The 18,566-nt window shown below is 55.5% G+C and overlaps 2 protein-coding genes across 4 annotated transcripts in view; one reads left to right on the top strand and one right to left on the bottom strand.

Moving 5' to 3' along the window:
- Positions 1-1,734, bottom strand: part of LOC144734930 (uncharacterized) — a 36,133-nt gene extending 34,399 nt beyond the window's left edge. For 2 of the 3 annotated variants that reach the window (XM_078617391.1, XM_078617393.1), the window contains exon 1: positions 1,557-1,734. The gene's annotated coding sequence lies outside the window, so the exon portion shown is untranslated. Of the gene's footprint in view, positions 1-1,132; positions 1,228-1,556 lie in introns of those variants that run through there. The other variant, XM_078617392.1, reaches the window with a different exon arrangement.
- Positions 1,735-2,653: 919 nt separating this feature from the next.
- HDHD2 (haloacid dehalogenase like hydrolase domain containing 2) lies at positions 2,654-17,304 on the top strand. The gene is made up of 6 exons (XM_078617362.1): positions 2,654-3,627; positions 6,512-6,720; positions 7,403-7,487; positions 8,125-8,341; positions 8,717-8,780; positions 16,050-17,304. The coding sequence occupies exons 1-6, from the start codon at positions 3,536-3,538 to the stop codon at positions 16,154-16,156; spliced, it is 774 nt and encodes a 257-aa protein (XP_078473488.1). The 5' UTR covers positions 2,654-3,535; the 3' UTR covers positions 16,157-17,304.
- The last annotated feature ends 1,262 nt before the right edge of the window (positions 17,305-18,566 follow it).

Genomic DNA, 18,566 nt, shown 5'->3' with positions numbered 1-18,566 from the left:
GGTGATTTTTCCTTCACGCGATGTTCTTCAGGAACGCAACTACCGCGTTATAGGAGAACCGACCGCGCGTGTCGTATCATATCGCGCGCGTTACAGCGAAAACGCGTCGTGTGAATGAACGCGCATCAATCGAGGACCCACAGCCCACAGCCGCTTCCGTGAACGGCAGCAGTCTTGACCACCCACAATAACCACCAGCAGCAAGCCATGGTGGTCACCCACCCGGGAACTCAGCGAGCTCCCTCCTGCTTAACTTCCCAGAATCAAAATCTTTATTTAGACTGGAGGAATCCGATGAGCTGTGAAGCTCTTTTTCACGGATGTCAAGTCATGGTGCGCCAGCGACTGGGGCTGCATTAATGGCGATTGGGTCGGCGACAAACGCGCACACACTGAGTGTGTTGATTTTACCCTCAAGGCGATTCCACTGTCACACTTGCTTACCTCTTTCTATTATTTTGCACTCTTCTATCGGATTTGTCGTATATCGTTTGTTGTTGTAACTCTGTGAAAGAGTTTCATAGCTCATCGGATTCCTCCAGCCCAAATAAAGATTTTGATAAATCTGGGCTTTGCAACCGAGTTAAATAGCAAATGTAATTGCTGCAAAGGAGCCAATTACATCCAGCAAATTTTCTATCAGCGAGCATCTTACTATCCACAATAAATTTTTTTGGGATGGCGTAAATGTGTAGTTAAAAACTCACCACCACCCGACAGAGCCAATTGTTAAGGTTTTTCACAGAATTGCAGAGGAAATGCAGTACATATTATTGGCTGCTCACAGTTGACCACCATGCAATTTAACAGCGTATTACTTGACAATACGCTTCCAAGCAGCACGAAGCCTGCATAATCTATTACACGACCTCGACCGTGCTGTTTCGGCTTGTTTGCTGTTTTGGGCCGGTGTGCTCTGAAACTGTTTTTTTTTAAAGTTGCGCGGTAAACGCCAGCGCTCACACGTTACCAATGATCTCATACCGCGACCGCCACCGCCCTGACAAACACAGCGGCGCGCAGCTCGGGTTCGGCTCACGTCGCCGCCTCTCCACTGCCGCCGCGTTCTAAACGCGACCCGAGCTGCGACACAAGCCCCGCCCCGTCGTGACGTCACCGCTGTCACGCCTACCTCCCCATCGCTGCACTCGGGGCTCCGCCCATCCCCCCACGCAACGTCACCGCAATGCCGGACGACGCATGCGCAGTTCGCCTCACGCCGTGGCGCACAAAGCGCTCCGGAGTGGCGGGCGAGGGCTGTGTTTTAAGGCGGGAAAGAGGCGGCTCCTCCCGCTTGGGGGTCGGGGGGGGATCCAGCGGGAGGCCGCGGGGGGAGGGGTACCCGGGGAGGTGAACATGCGCCGCCCCGCTGTGGTCCCCGTTGCCCCCCACAAAATGGCGCGCGGTGACGCCCCCGACTCGACGCGAGCCCAACCCCTAGGGGGCGAGCAGCCGCGGCGGAGCGAGCAGGCGCTCGGCGACCGCCGCCGCTGCTGCTGGCCCCCGTGCACGGTGGTGGTTAGTGGTGGTGTGGGTGGGGGGTTCCCTTTGCTCACCGATCGAGCTGCGTGGGGGGCTCCTCGCAGGGTTAGGGGGGCTCCGGGGAAGCGACGGTGCTGCGCTGCGCTTGCGCGCGCGGTCTCGCGGCGCCGACTTCTCGAGCGCCGCGCAGTGACGTCACCGCCCGCGTGGTGCGCCAGAAACGAATGGGCGACGGCGGACGTGACGTCGCGCGCGCGGGTAGCCAATGCGGTGACGCGGTGGGCAGTCGGGGCAGGGCGACCTGGAGAGGTTGACAATGGGCAGCGCGGAGGGGCCGAGAGAGGGGGGGGCCGAGAGAGGGGGGGGAGGGGCCGAGAGAGGGGGGGGAGGGGCCGAGAGAGGGGGGGGCGGGCACGGGGGGGGCACGAGGGGGGGGGCACGAGGGGGGGGGGGCACGAGGGGGGGGGGCACGAGGGGGGGGGGGCACGAGGGGGGGGGGGGCACGGGGGGGGGGGCACGAGGGGGGGGGGCACGGGGGGGGTCTCTGTTGCGGATTCACGAGCGCCCAACTGCCTTCCCCCCGGCTCCCCCCCCAGGGGAGGTTTAACAATGAGGGGGGTGTTCGACAAGCGGGGGAGAGTAACCGGCCGTTAAACTCGACACGACGAGGGGGGGGGGGTTGACTCGACTCGTGGCGGCGCAGGAGGAACGCGCGCGCGGAAAAACAAATGAGCCCCGACGAACAACTCGAGACGGCAGTGCCAGGAGCACGCCACAAGTAGCTCGCGGCGCCGGCGATAATTCGCCACAAACAGCGCCTCGAGATGCAGCTGCGGTGACGTTACATGCTTCACAACCATCACCAACAATAATCCTCCGTTCTACAAAATAATAACCAAACCCCTAATAAATCCAACAACCAAACGGAACCTCTGCAACATCGATTTAAAAAATATATGATGGCAAATCTCACGCGTGACGGATCGTGAGAATTGTCAACGGGAACCCCCCCGCCCCGGCAGAGTCGACATCGCAGCAGCAGCAGCAGCGCGGCGCCGCCTGCCTCGACCTGACACCGGGGGTCGCCCCCACCCCGCCCCCCGCTTTGATTGCCGCCGTCGTCATCATCGAGGCCATGAATGATGATCGTGGGGGTGGTTATGGTAATGAGCGGCGAGAGAAGTCGCAATTTCGCGAGCGGGGGACTGCGGGGAGAGGTGGAGGAGGCTCGGGCCCCGGCCGCCGCCATGAGGCGGAGCGAGGGGCGGACCCCGCCGCGAACTCCGTCTGCCGCGAGCCGCCATAGCAGCCCCAGCGGCAATAACAACAACATTGATCACTCGCCCCAGCGGCCTGCGGTGCGCAATCTCGTGAAAGTTGAACCGAGTCCCAATCGTTTGCAGGAGAATGTTGCCGCAGTGTTGTGTTGTTGTCAATTCCCCCGCACCGCCGACGATCACCGTTGGTTACGTACGGCGCGAAAGAAGTTCAGCGTGTACTGTAACAACACGTTGAGGGTTGTTTGGCCAGCTGCGATTTTAAACGGGCTCAGGGATTCTTATCGTCGCTCATCAGTGGGCCCTTTGTGACTGTAGTTGCGAGGGGGGATTCGTCGTGATTGTGTGACCGCGTGATACGTTAACGCGCCGCGACCCGGAGCCGCCTCCGTGACCCACGAACGCCGAGGCGGCCTGAGCTGCCGCCCTCGCAAACCCCGCGAGAGATTCACAAATTCTCCCCCAGCCCACCCACCTCGCGTAAACCCCGTAACTCACGGGGGACCGACATCTCTTTCGAGGGGGTTTCATGTAATTATCGGACAGCGATCGGGGCTGTCTCTGCACGGGAATCGAGCGAGCGGCCGCGGGGGGCCCGTGCGTGGGAGGCCGTCTCTGAGCCCGCGGTGCTCCAGGGACCCACCCGGGGGCCGCGTGTGGGGTGGGTGAGGGGCACTGAGACTCGGGGGTGCCAGGCAAGAGCCGTGGGGCCCGGGATCGTCGGCCGGCTCCGCGGCGGGGGCCCGGGTTGGTTTGTAGCCGTGAGTCCCGGCAGGATGCGGAAGCTGCGCGCCGCGCTCGTTGACCTGAGCGGGACGCTCCACGTCGGGGACGCGGCCGTGCCCGGCGCGCAGGAGTCTCTGCTCCGGTAAATATCGTCGTCGTCTTCACCATAATAACCTCGCTGTTGTTACTTCGTCGTGATCTAAACTACAAAGGGCGATTGTAATCGGCGGCCGAGAAGTGGTCACGGCTTCTCCCTTCTGCGAGCGACCACTGAAACTAAACTACTATAAACTGGTGTTGTTAATTTACCAGGTAAAGCCCACTGAGCTATTATAGAGCTCTTTTTCAGAAGCGATCTTGCTGCCATAAATGATAGCGTCAACGCAGTGGCTTGTCAAGTGGGAATTTATAGCAGCCAAATACTCTTAAACGCACGTTCATTCTAAACGTGGAAGGGGAAACCCGGAGGACCCGGAGAAAAATCCACACGACCACGGAGAGAGAGACATGAAAACTCCAAATAAACAGCAGGTGTCAGGGTCGGGATCGAACCTAACACGGCTTCTGTAATACCAGGCGATGTAGTTAACATCTCCTAGCCACCGTGATGATCTGGAGACGCAAACTTAAAATTTTCAGCAGGTGTCAGGGTCGGAATCGAACCTACCAGGACCTATATACCAGGCGAAGCAATTAACAAGCGAGGGAGCCCCCCCCCCCTATGGCCCCTTATCCCTCTGGCGAGGGGACCCAGCTGTGTCCCTAAGATGCCAATCCCGCAAGGGCTGTATAAGCCGATTTGGATTTGTCAAAATAATTACAATATATGTGGGAATATTGGCTATTATTTTATAATTTCGCAGTACCTCTATTCGCCACTGAAGGCGCTCACGGCCATGTCCTTGATGTGTCATCAGAATATATAGTACGGTGCTGTATTTAGACTGGTTGAATCCGATTAGCTATGAAGCTCTTTTTCACAGATGTCCAGTAGGGGCAGGTCAGAAATTTATAACAACCAACAATACAAAACACGAGCGGAGTGCAAAGTATAGGAAAGGTAAGCAAGTGACTGAAAATGTTTTAAAAAGTACAAATTGGAATATTACAGTACATCGGTTCCTGCCGATATTTCAACACTAAATGCAAACTTGGGTAAGGCATAAAAACAGTCCCAGACCACACCAAGACAACACACAGGCCCTCAATAAAATTGCACATTAAAATTTTACTATCGATGCATAGGTAAGGATCAGAGTTACAAATCACATTTACAAATGTGGTTGTATCCAGGATAATTTAGTACTAATCTTTTGCGTCAGGAAGAGGAAGATTTTAAGGGAGGAAACAAGGTTGTTCCAAAACGTTGGTGTTTGCAAAGGCTATGTCACCTATTCTAATTATTGTTCTTGGGATAGTTAAAAGGCAATTAGAGGGACGTCTTAGCCTTCTTGTGTTTGACAATGGGGTTATTTAATGAGCTATTTATAGCACAGATTTCTTATTGCATAATTTCCCTTGCGCTGCCCATGGTGCAGCACCGGTCGCAATTAAAGTGGCAGTGGCTCTGCAAATCACTCGGGATGACAACAGCAGCAGTAATCATCGTCCCCTATTGGCAGACTAATGCCTGCTTGCAGGCCAGTCACCTTTTGGCACGCGCACGCAGGGACAGCTGCCACTGGGGGTGACCTTGAGGTGTGAGGCGCTTTGTGTTGCTGATGCATTTAAGAAAATGCCAAATAATGCAATGAATATCAAGGTATGTATTATATGTGGCATTGAGCGTAAGGGGAGGTACAGGCCCGTTGGCACCAGTGCCCGTAGTCAGGGCCACTCACCAAAAGGGACCAGAAGGGAAATGTTCCCAGGCCTCGCACAAAAGAGGACCCCATAATGGGCATGTTTGTCACTAATCAACAAGGGGTTCACACGTGGCATTCTGTCCCAAGCTTTACCCAGTCAACATGGAATGTTGGCCCAACGTTGTCACTAAAACCTTTGCCCAATGTCCATGGGAGGAGGCCTCAATCAGAAGGACTTGGAGCCCCCGAGCAGCACCGAGCAGGCACTCTTCCCCTACGCTAAAACTGCCTCGCCTGCCGCAACAGCCGGGGATCTGGCAATGGGCTCTTCCCTGTTCACTCGCCATTGCTGGTGGAATCATGATTCATTTATTTTCCTCCACTTATTAATATACGCGAACGGCACAGGACTCGGCACCGACGCACATCTCCAGCACGCGAGAGGGCAACAGATGCGCCCACCAGCTTCGTGCCCACTAAACATGAAATGTTGGCCCAATGTTGCCCCTTAAACGTTGGCCCAATGTTGAGTCAATATTGGCTCAACGGCATGTTTACTGAGTAGGAGCCCCTGGTTATCCCTGGATTTTGTTGCACAGTATACAAAGATAATGTTCCTGTAGTTTGTCATTTAATGTATTGCATTTTCAATTAAGATTGATAAATACCCATTTTATGTGCACAGGCCATGGACTCCTGGACTAAGCCACTTGCTATATGCACTATCAGGGGTTTTGGTTGGGTTTGAGATGTCATTTTAATCAGCCATGGCCTACCCACAGCTGGACGATGGTCTCCCCTTATTGCCACATTCACTGATAGTCCTGCGATGCCACAAGCCATCTCCTGCATACAAACTAATCTCAACACTCCATCTCCATGGTGGCCATCCTCTCCAGAGATGCATCTCTTTATACTGTACTTATCTGTACTGAAATTATCTCCTTATATTGAAATTCCATCAGCAGTCTCGTCCATCGGCCATCATCCCTTCTTGCAACTGTATTCTGCCCAAGCCCACTTTCTTCGACACCAGATAAAGAATTCTCAATGAAACCGAAAAAAAATCACGTAGGAATCTTAGCATTGATGTGGATGGCTGTTCCATTTGCTGTGTCTTCTGTAGGCAGAGCAGCTATGGGTGCAGAGCTCTGTGGGTGCAGAGCCCAGGGCTGCCCGCGCAGATCAGACCCCTCAATCATATCTCCTCTCTTCTCCCAGGCTGCGCAAGCTGCCCCTGAGCATCCGGTTCGTGACCAACACCACGAAGGAGTGCCGGCGCGACCTGCACGCACGCCTCACGCGCCTCGGCTTCGCCCTGGAGCCTAATGAGATCTTCACGTCGCTGTTAGCAGCGCGGAGCTTACTGGAGGTGCGGGGCCTGAGGCCTCTGCTCATGCTGGAGGACTCGGCCCTGGAAGAGTTCCAGGGTAAGACTTGGTTACACACGCAGCAGCTCCCTTCATCCCTCAATTAAATAGGTAACAAGTACAACCCGTAAAAACAAAGTTTTTCACTATAAATCCTTTATATGCGTGGCGGCTAGAGTCCTCTCGTCCTCTGGCTTGAGATGGCTGCCACCTATGGGTCAGATGATTGCATGGCAGCATTAAGAAATTGGTAAATAAATATATTTTTGTCCTAAAAAGTGTAAAATTTTGGAAAAAAATTTCACGAACATTAATTGTCACGCACAACGATTCTGTGTGGAAAATGTCAGCTCGATTGGATCACGGGAAGTGGGTTAAAAAACGACTGAAAGATTTGCACGGTCCTAAGCAAGCAAGCAAGTGAACTTAATATAAAGGATTTAAAAAGAGGTGTTTATTGCTGGACAATTTTATATGTGGGGAAAACTAGTTAGCGGTTGTTTACCATTTCCTTCATGCGGTTAGCGGTAGTTGCATAAACGATTTTAATGAAGCTAGCTGATATGTACCCGGTTATTTACCCAGATATCAACATAATTCTGCTTTGTGTCTCCACATACATTTGCTTAAGCAAGCCCACCCTGGACCTGGTGTCTCATCAGCAGAGCCAGGCTTGCCTGAACCACAGAGGCAAGTGAAGAGTGAACTCTGCCCCCCTGCCATGTGACTGTGCGTGCGGCAGGTGTGAACATGGCCGAGCCCAACGCGGTCCTGGTGGGGCTCGCGCCGGAGAGGTTCCACTATGAGGCCATGAACGAGGCCTTCAGGTGCGATGGACCACGCGCTCACGTGGCCACACACATTAACTCCGTCGCCATTAGAAATGTTACCCCCCCGTGACCTCCACGGCCGGTCGCTAAAATCATTATTACACTCTCCAACACCCCACACGCCCATCACGAATCGACCCGTGCAAAACTCAATGGCATCGGTTGCATTGGAGCGGGTGGTGCAGAGTGCCTTACCATTTTCACGTCTTGCCGGGCCACGTGTTGTATTATAGCCAGGTGGTGAAGGTGCACGTTTGCCTGTAATCCAGCGTCGTGGAGGTAGCAGCAGGGGTTGGTGGATAACACATATAAATGTTATTAAAATCCCTTCCTGTGGGTGTCAAGGAGGAGCTCTACACTGGCTCTACAAGAACAAGGGAGTACAGCAAACATGTAGACTCTATCCCCTCTGTATGAGATAGAGGGTTGTCCCCTCAGACACGTGGGTTTTCTTCCCCCCCGAGTGCTCCATGTTCCTCCCAAATAAAAACACTCATGAATTGGCTGAAAACACCTGAATATACAGAGGATAGCAGAGCTTGAGCAACCTGCCTCTGAGCCATGCAACAAATGCTACGTGATGGTGCATTATCAGTTTACGGGATCATTTTTACGATGTGTTGTCCCGGCGCAGGCTGGTGCTGGAGGGTGCGCAACTCGTGGCTGTGCACAAGGCGAGGTACTACCGGCGCGCCGACGGGCTAGCGTTGGGGCCTGGCCCCTTCGTGGCGGCGCTGGAGTACGCAGCGGGCGTGCAGGCCCTCGCCGTGGGGAAACCGGAGGGGCCCTTCTTCCTGGAGGCCCTGCGGGGCCTGGACTGCGAACCACACCAGGCCGTCATGATCGGAGATGTGCGTACGACCCCGAGGTTGCAGTGAGCCTGGCCCCTCAACCCTGCCACCTCCCAGAAATATGTGCATACACGTATTGTAGGGAGCAGTAGTGTAGCGGTTAGTGTGCTTCGCGACGAAGCCAACAACCCGAGTTCGATTCCCGCTCATGGCCAACACCAGTGATGATTATCTGAATCGGTCATGGTCCTCCTCCCCTAGGTCGACTCAGCCTCAAATGAGGACCTGATCCAGTGTGTTAACATCACCACTGGCCACGCACCCCCTTGTGTACCGTGCCGGCCTTCATAGGTGCTCCCTAACAGCACTTGCCCCAACAGTCTGTTCAGGCTATATGGGGGATCTTTGTCTTTGTGCGTGCGTGCCGTGTGTCAGGATGCCCGGGATGATGTGGCGGGAGCACAGCGCGCCGGCATGAGGGGCATCCTGGTGAAAACCGGTGAGGAGGAAGTGGACACGCGGCTCCCGCCGTTGTCACTCTAACACGAGTTCACTTTCAAGTTACGGTTATTTAACCAAGGGACAATCCATTATGATCCAAGGTGGTGCACTGTTCTCTTTAAGATTTCTTAACTGGAAGTATCTTTATCTTGATATAAATGCCCTCTATAGCCAAGCAGAAGCCCATTGAGAGCACAAGTCTCAGGCAAAGCCTTGTAGCACAGATGTGTAGGGGTGTTAGAGAGAGAGCCGTTATGCATGGCAGCTTATGGGAAACAAACACAGTTGGCGGGGCTACGTGAGTGCACGGGGGGGGTGCTCTCAACGACGTCCGCACCAGGCAGCCCGGGGCCCTACCCCTCAGCGGGGGTGGAGTATAAAGGGGGATGTGTCAGAGGGCTCGGGGCAGAATGTTAAAGCTAAACCAGTGAAGACCGAAGATCGTCTAGCTAGAGCCCTGGACTCCCATGGGACGCCGCCCTTGTCAGGGCCGCGCAGGACCGAGCCAGCGGCGTGGTCCCGAGAACCAGAGCTAGTGCTCTGGGACTCCGGGTACCGTACCCCGACTTACCAGTGTCGGGCCAGACAGCCTCCCCTAGCCCGTTAGTGGAGGACTAGGAGGTAGGTCAGAGATAGCTAGCAGTGTATTCCCAGCTAGCCGGGTGAGGGGGCCGATACCCCCTCTAGTATTGTATGTCCACAGTTGTGACTACTTGTACGGAATAAATACGTGTGCCTCACCAACGGTGTCCAAGAGTCATCAACGGTACTTCATCTGGTGTCAGAACAACTACGAACATGGACACGCGCCGGACAGCTCGAGCCGGAGGACTGCAGGTGGAGGACACCGCTGAAATTGTCGAGCCCGAGACGGCTCAACAAGACATCGTGCAGCCGGGGCCGGACGCATTCTTACCGGGGCATCAGGATGAAGAGGAACCGCCATCAGAAGGGCTGAGGCTGGCTCACGCGAGGCTGGCGGAGCTGCTACGCCGCTGCCGCCACACTCGAACACATCACGCGTCTGGGGGCTGGTGGACCACCACGGGGCGAGGAGAACCGACGTCCGATGCGCCTTCCCGCCATCTCAACGGATTCAAACTTTGAATCTCCCGCCATCGCCGCAGCAGCTGCTGAGGGCGTGGCCGGCCTGAACCTCGGGTCCAACATCGCTCTCGCTGGGGCTGCCGCGTCACCGCCAGCGGAGGGAGCGTCATCACGGCTGCGACAGGCGATACCATCTGCCGTTCGCGCCGAAGCGCAGCCGAGTTACGGGGACAGCAGCCTGCGAGCTTCCATGGCGACCGCTGCGCTGCACCAACGGCTGCCTCCGCTCAAAGAGTTTGTTGGCGCGGAGGGCGACTGGGGCGGCTTCCAGCGACGCTTCCTCGCCCACCAAGAAATGGCACTGTGGTCGGATGCTGAGGCTCTCTGCGCGCCGCCGGCGCTCCTCGACAGCGACGCACTCGCCGCCCTTACATCGGCGCCGAGGGAGAAGCGCTCCACGCTACAGATGGCGCTGCAGTTGCTGGCCGGGGTCTACGGACCTTCAGCGGAATGCAGGCAGCAGTTTTACGATCGCCAGCGGGGTGCAAAGGAGTCGCCCCTGGCGTACAGGACGAGTCTCCTGGCACTGGCGAAGACGGCCTTCCCTCGAATGGACGACGACGGCGTGGACGCCATGGTCACAGAAAAAATCCTCCTGCTGGCAGACGACCTGGACATCGCCGTCGTTGCACAGGAGGACACGGAGATGAGTTCCCTCCAGGCTGCGCGGCTCCTCCACGCCAACCTGCTGTCACAGCGTCGGAAAGCCAGCAGGGCAGCGGCCGGGCGTGCGGTGGCTGCAGCCACCCTCCCGGTGGAGGAGGTTTACGTTGTCGACCGTCGACGGCAGCAGGGGACGGGAGCACGGTCGGGCCGGGATGGGTCGAGCCGCTTCGACCGTCCGTCATCGCCGCCGGCGCTCCCGCGTTGCTTCAACTGCGGCGTCCGGGGCCATGTCGCCTCGGGGTGCCGCTCTCCTCGGCAGCGCGGGACGACGCCTCGACAGGACGCCGGCCCTCCTCCTCCCAAGCTCCATCAATATAATCCGGCGAGTCGCGGCACCCCTCATGTTTGGCCCAAGCACACACTCGTCACACACTCGCACACCGCAACGAACGGGGGGCCGACATTGCGCTGCGACGGGCCAACACGCACCACTATGGGGACTCAAATCGAACCCAGGCAGTGGTCCATGTTGGCCCATCGCGTTGTGGCCGCGTCGTCGGGGTCGTCGGCCGTGGTGGGACACATTGACGGGGTGGAGGTACGCATCCTGGTCGATACGGGGGCATCGGCGACCATCATTTCCGAACTCATTTACAATATTCTATCTGTCCAGAGCCGTCCTTTACTGCCGGTTAACGTCCCATTCTATGCTGCTAACGGGGGCTCTCTTGGCATCATTGGACAGATTCGAGCGCAAATTTGTATCGGGGATATCAAATTGTCGGGCCCGATTTTTGTTTCCTCCTTGCTGGCGGTTCCGTGCCTGCTGGGGACGGACTTCTTGGGCAAAATGCCGATTCGTATTTTAATAGACCAGGGATGCATTGAGCTCCCGTCGGGACGACGCATGGCGTTCCTGCCTTCCCCTACTGCGGCTCGGACGGCGTTCGTAACAGTACCAGCGTTCGTCGTTAAAACAGTTCATGTGCCACCGGGAGCTCAAATGTTGGTGCCTCTAAAACTTCGTCGGCCCTTCGCTGAGGGCATTGGGGACCAGGGAATTCTGCTGGGACCATCTAGGGCCGGGGTTAGTGGACCTCATTTGATTCCGGCCCAGACCGTCGTAAGAGGGGACGGGGACCCTTTCATCGCGGTCCTCAATGTGGGGTCGCAGACAGTGGTGGTTCCTCAAGGGACGGTGCTTGCTCACGCGACGCCGGTGCCCTGCGAGGAACCTGTTGCGAATCACGTCGGCACTGCTCCCCGGCCGCACCCACATTCGGACAGCGATGGAGGGTGGCTCGATGCGCTTTGTGCGGGATCGACGGACCTGTCAAATTCGGAGCACCAACAGCTTAGAACGTTACTGCGGGAATTTTCCGACGTTTTCAGTCGGGACAAATACGATTTGGGTTGCACTCATCTGCTGCGTCACCATATTGACACGGGTGACAGCGCGCCAATACGCCAGAATCCGTTTCGGTTAAGTCCCGCCGAAAAGGACCATGTCAAATCGGCTATTGATGACATGTTAGCCGCCGACATCATTTCTCCTTCCACCAGCCCTTGGGGAGCGCCGATCGTCCTGGTTAAAAAGCAGGACGGCTCGTTGCGGTTTTGCGTTGATTTTCGGCGCCTTAACAAAATTTCGGTTGCCGACGCATACCCGCTCCCACGGATGGACGAATCGCTGGACGCCTTGGCGGGAGCGCGATTCTTCTCCACACTGGATTTACTTTCGGGATTCTGGCAGCTTCCTCTGGACGATGATTCAAAGCCTAAAACTGCTTTCCGTACACCGCACGGCCTGTTCCAATTCAACCGGTTGCCGATGGGCTTACACTCAGCGCCGGCAACTTTCCAGCGTTTGATGGAATTGGTTTTGGCTGGATTGCAATGGGAGTCGTGCCTGATTTATTTGGATGACGTTATCGTCTTTAGTAAAACTTTTGACGAACATCTCCAGAGGTTGCGGGCGGTTTTCCTAAAGATGCGGGTTGCTAATTTGAAATTCAAACCCCAAAAATGTCATTTGTTACGCGATTCGGTGCGTTATTTGGGGCACATTGTGGGGCGCTCAGGTATTGCTACCGATCCCGCCAAAACGCAGTGTGTCAGCTCCTGGCCGACTCCCACCTCGGTGGGAGAGGTCAGGAGTTTCATTGGCTTCGCGTCGTATTACCGACGGTTCGTCGCTGATTTTGCGACGATTGCCAAACCCCTACACGCTTTAACATCAAAAGGGGTTCGGTTCCACTGGGGTCAGGAGGAGGAGGCTGCTTTCTGCTCCCTTCGGGACGCCCTGGTAAAAGCTCCTCCCTTGATTTACCCCGATTTTTTGGAACCATTTTTGCTCGACACCGATGCGAGCAACACGGGTATTGGGGGCGTGCTTTCCCAGGTGGTTGACGGCGTGGAACGGGTGGTTGCGTACGGCAGTCGGGTGTTGTCTCCAGCGGAGCAAAGATATTGTGTCACCCATAGGGAACTGTTGGCAATTGTCTATTTCATCCAACAGTATCGCCCATATCTGTACGGTCGGCATTTCACCGTCCACACAGATCATGCGGCACTGCAGTACGCCCTGCGAGTTCAACAGCCATCGGGACAATTGTCCCGATGGTTGGAGATCCTCCAGGATTTTGATTTCGAAACCACCTACCGTAAGGGCGTTCGCCACACCAACGCGGACGCTCTGTCGCGCATGCCAACCACCTCCGAATGTGCATGCCTCCTGGGGTCGGGACGTTGCAAGCCAGCAGGGGACATGCCGGTTCCGGTCCTGGCGGCCGCCGCCGACGACGAAACATTGCTTCCAAATTCTATCGCACAACAGGGAAAAGATTCCCTGCTAAGTTTGCCTGTTAATGAATGGGGGCGCCTCCAGATGGAGGATACCTCCCTCCTCGCGTCGCGTCGTCGCGCCGGGGAGGCGGGGCGGGGGATGGGTGATGCCGACGCATGGGAAATGCACGCGGGGTTGCTGATGCATTGGGACGGGAAATCCCATCGACACCGGCTGGTGGTCCCTTCTGGGTTACGGGGTAGGGTGGTGTGGGCTGCTCATGAGCGCCTCCTCCACCTGGGTACCCAAAAGACCCTCGCCTTGCTCCAGCTTGATTTTTTTTGGCCAGGCATGACGAGGGATGTCGCAGATCTGTTGGCATCATGCCCTCGGTGTGCGCAGCGAAAACCACCAGCACGGGAGTCAAACCCGCTTTTGCAGTCTATCAGAGTCTCCAGAGTGAACGAACTTGTCGCGCTGGATATTCTGGGGCCATTTCCCGCCACCCCTAGGGGCAATAGATATTTGTTGACCGGGGTGGAATGCTTTACGCGCTGGCCTATGGCCTGGCCCCTGGCCAACCAGTCGGCAGCAGCCATCGTGGAGGCCTTTGTCCAAGGTTACGTCATGGACAAAGGTGCTCCGGAGCGGCTGCTGACCGACCAGGGAAAACATTTTTCCGGCAAACTCCTCCAACAGGTCTGTGAGCTCCTGGGAACGAAAAAAATTCGTACCTCTCCCTATCACCCGCAAACTGACGGGATGGTCGAGCGTCTGCATCGAACCATCACGTCTATGTTGTCGCAGCAGGTTTCGGACTCACAGACCGATTGGGACTCGCAAATTCAAGGGGTCCTGGCAGCATACAGATTGGCCCCCCATGCTGCGACGGGATTTTCACCCTTCTTCCTCATGTATGGCCGCGAACCTGACCCACCTGTTCGGGCACAGCTGCAGATCCCCGCGCCGCTGGGAAAAACTAAATTGGCCGACCATGTTAAATTTAACCTTGCGAAATTGACTGAGGCATGGGATGCTGCCATGCTAAATTCCGACAGGCGTCAGAAAGCAAATGAGCGCCTCAGACTGGGTCGCGCGCACGTGCTACAGTGGAAGCCGGGGGACAGGGCATGGCTGCACTGTCCCCAGGTACAACTCGCGACCTCCTCAAAACTGGTGTGGCCGTGGCGGGGCCCCGTCAAGGTGGTCGAGGTTTTGCGGCCTCAGTGCGTTCGCATCAAATGGGGGAAGCGCCGGTGGTTTGTGCACCCCTCTAGGCTGAAACCCTTCGTTGCGGTGCGATGCCCCACTCCACACACGCGTGGCCAAACATGTGGGGGGTCGGCCGACTCAAAGGGTCCGTCTCTGCTGCTCTCGCCTGACGTGTTGCCGGCTGTCCCGCCCCCAGGTGCACCAGGAATGACGGGCTCCCGCCCAACAACCCCTACGGGGGATGCCGAGGGTCTCGCGACATCAAGCGCAGACTCACTTCGAAATGGACAGCTGCCACCGGATGGTCCGCCATCCGGGGTTGCCCCGTGTGACGGGCCTGCGGCAAGGACGCGCGCAAGAATGCGCAGACTCTTGTGATGCACAAAAAGAAGAAATTTTTTTTATTTTTTATTTTCACGTGTATGGTTACTGTGCGCTGCGTCGGTGGTGTGCTCCTGGCACATTGTGTTGTGTTGTGTGTGTGTTGGGGGTTCCTTGCGATTTGTATATACGTTGCTTTTACGGAATTCGTATTTATTCGGGGGGGGGTGCGTCGGGTTGTTTTCCCTTCGGGGTTTTCTGGTTCTTGTTGTTGTTCTCTTCGCGTTATGTTGAAAAATAGTGAGGCACACGCGCGGTCAGGGGGTAAATGCGCTTTTATTGTCGTTTTTTTTTGTATGTTGGCAGCCGGGACGGCTGCAAGCTATGCGGGGGGGGGGTGATGTAGGGGTGTTAGAGAGAGAGCCGTTATGCATGGCAGCTTATGGGAAACAAACACAGTGGGCGGGGCTACGTGAGTGCACGGGGGGGGTGCTCTCAACGACGTCCGCACCAGGCAGCCCGGGGCCCCACCCCTCAGCGGGGGTGGAGTATAAAGGGGGATGTGTCAGAGGGCTCGGGGCAGAATGTTAAAGCTAAACCAGTGAAGACCGAAGATCGTCTAGCTAGAGCCCTGGACTCCCCTGGGACGCCGCCCTTGTCAGGGCTGCGCAGGACCGAGCCAGCGGCGTGGTCCCGAGAACCAGAGCTAGTGCTCTGGGACTCCGGGTACCGTAGCCCGACTTACCAGTATCGGGCCAGACAGCCTCCCCTAGCCCGTTAGTGGAGGACTAGGAGGTAGGTCAGAGATAGCTAGCAGTGTATTCCCAGCTAGCCGGGTGAGGGGGCCGATACCCCCTCTAGTATTGTATGTCCACAGTTGTGACTACTTGTATGGAATAAATACGTGTGCCTCACCAACGGTGTCCAAGAGTCATCAACGGTACTTCAGATGCAATGTACAGCGGAAATATGAAAAATCTTATCATTCCCATAGAGACCCGTCCTGAGATTCGGTGAGGCTCCCAGGGTCAGTAAGATTTTGATTGCAATACATTTCCACGTGATAAGCCACCTCGTTGAGCTATAGTTTGTGGTCAGGTGACTTCTGAAAAAGAGCAAAACAGCTCAGTGAGCCTTAACTGGTAAAATAAAAATCTTTCGTAGTTAACAGTTTAGTTTATCTGGACCGTGCCTAAAGTGGATGCTCACTAACATCGCCGTTGTCCCCTTGTGCAGGCAAATACCGCGACGGGGACGAGAGCCGTGTGGATCCGGGGCCCAACCTCACCTGCTCCAGCTTCCCTGATGCCGTGCAGGCGTTGGAGGCTGAGTTCCGTTTATGAGTAGGAGGGGATGAGGGAGGTCGTGGGGGGTGTCGATTTGGGAGGAGGGCAAAGAGGCACAGGGCAAGAAGGTGCTCGACCACCAGAAAACAGGTGGACGTCCACCCTCGCCCTTTAGTTGCACAGCTCCATGCGTTGACCAGAGCAACACCACGCTGGCCAGGATGGAGGGTGGTGAGTTTGGCCCAGGGAAGGTGATGCCCTCCTCCCCGGTACACTGCCCCCCATGAAGAAGCTGCAGCCAAGTGATTGTGAGGTGACCCTTGTCTCACCCAGCCAGCCATGGCCATTTTCATTCCCAGCGGAGGCGATCACGGGGTGACCGTAACAATCACTAGTGGACAATGGCCTCCCAACTCCATGGAAATCATGGGGGTGTGTCATTTGACCATACTTCACCATGCTGGTCACTGCAGATTGGTGCAGGAGGGGGAGGGGGACGAGTACTGGTTCAGATATAACTAATCGCTGGGGTAGTCATGGCCAGGGACTGAATTGGGATGCAGCGCAGTGTAACAGCTGCTAGCGCGCACATCCTGTCCAACACAAAAACAACTGCCATTCGCCAACAAGTGGCGGTAATGTCACCACAGCGCTTGTGCCAGGCTATGTGCACTTTAAGGCCATGTGAAGTGCAGCACAGAGGCTTTCGCTCAACTGTGGATGGCTGGTAGGCTGTGAACTCTTGTTGTAAGTGTGAATTTATAATTTTGAACTCATCGAGTCTCACGACTCTTTTTCAGAGAGGGTCTTGCCGAGTTTTCACAATCAGAATAAGAATATTTATTGATACTGGAGGAATCCGATGAGCTTTAAAGCTCTTTTTCACAGATGTCCTTTCGGAGCAGGTCTGAACTGTTAATTACAATTGAGTACATTCGATGGGTACATTTTTTTAAGTTTGGCAAAATATAGAACGACACAACAATGACCCTACTCTTGCGATTAATGTTACGGGATCTTTAACATCCACTGCGAGTGAAGCAGATGGCGCGTGGCAGTATGTGTATGGTTAATACACACCTGCAGTATTAACCATGGTGGGCCACTGGATTCTAACCACCAGCTGGAAGTGTCACCGCCTTCCTCGTTGTCACGTGTTCCCTCCCTTCAATAAACTGGTGCCCTGCCAGGGCCATAGCTGTGAAGAGGTTCTCTGTGCCAAGCGGCAGCGGTAATGGCTATGCATATGGCTGCCTGTAACCCAGCACTGTGCAGGCAGCAGCGAGGGTTGGTGGATCACCATACGGATGTTGGAAAAACTCCCTTCCCGTGGGCTTCGAGGAGCAGCCGTACCCAGGCTCTGCCAGAAAGGCAGTACAGCAGAAATGTCGACTCTGTACGGGCATTGCATTTCCTTCCTCGCACACGTGGGTTTTCTCCGGGCACCTTAGTTTCCTCCATGTTATTAATTGACTGATAATACCTTAATATATGAAAGCACACCGAGCTTGGGGGAGGGTAAATTCGGCATAGGCTCATCACCACGTGGCTGCTGCTGCCTTCCCGCTTATCTGTGGTTCCTCCTCGCTCTTTCAAGTTGGCTTCTCGTTCTCTCTGCGGGAGTGAGCGACTCCTGTGCAGGTTATTCACCATTATTCTGCAACTTGGGGAGATGCAGCCCGATGACGATCCCCTCATGGTGTAGTTAACTAACCCACACACTGTTTCATTTGTCACTCGACAGTTTCCACAATGGTGCTTAGGTTCCCTCAGAGTAGGGATTATTGGCGTAAGGAACTACAACTATAACGCGTCGATTGTATATATGTATGTAGAAATTATTTTGCACCGTATGTAGCTAACTGCTAATCGGAGGTGCGATTACAAGCTACGTCTGGGCATAATATATTATTGCATACATTATATTCCTATAATATGACCAGGTTTATAGACATTGGACAGATTATCAGGCAGCGAGAAGGGTGTGGCTGGGTGCCAAGGTCACTGCTTGGGCCTTTCCGGCTCAAGCGAGGCTGCTGCCCGCACATCTCGTCCGTGTCCCGCCGTGTCTCACGGCATGTGTTGAGCGACGAGTAAATAAGAGAACTAAAGAGTTTAACAATCCTCGGCGTCGATGCTGGTGTCGGCGCTCCTGCTGCACTCAATGTCCCGCCGGGGAGAGCTACACACAACCTCAGTGAAAAGGGAAAGGTCCCCGATATAGCCTGAACAGATTGTTGGGTTGGGATAAGCGCTATTAGCGAGCACCTATGAAGGCTGGAACGGCACACAAGGGGGTGGGTGTCCAGCACCTTGCCCGGCCACCTTTGTCTCCCTAGTGGCGATGTTTTTACACATCGCGCCAGGTACTCGTTTGGGGCTGAGTCGATCTAGGGGAAGCCCAGGACCGGTTCGGATAATCGTAGCTGGTGTTGGCCGTGAGCGGGAATCGAACTCGGGTTGCTGG

The sequence above is a fragment of the Lampetra planeri genome, chromosome 53 (assembly GCF_965212315.1).
Source record: "Lampetra planeri chromosome 53, kcLamPlan1.2.h2, whole genome shotgun sequence".
NCBI classification, from domain to species: Eukaryota; Metazoa; Chordata; class Hyperoartia; order Petromyzontiformes; family Petromyzontidae; genus Lampetra; species Lampetra planeri.
The sequence above is the reverse complement of the archived record's forward strand: the minus strand, read 5'-3'. Positions and strand labels throughout refer to the sequence as shown.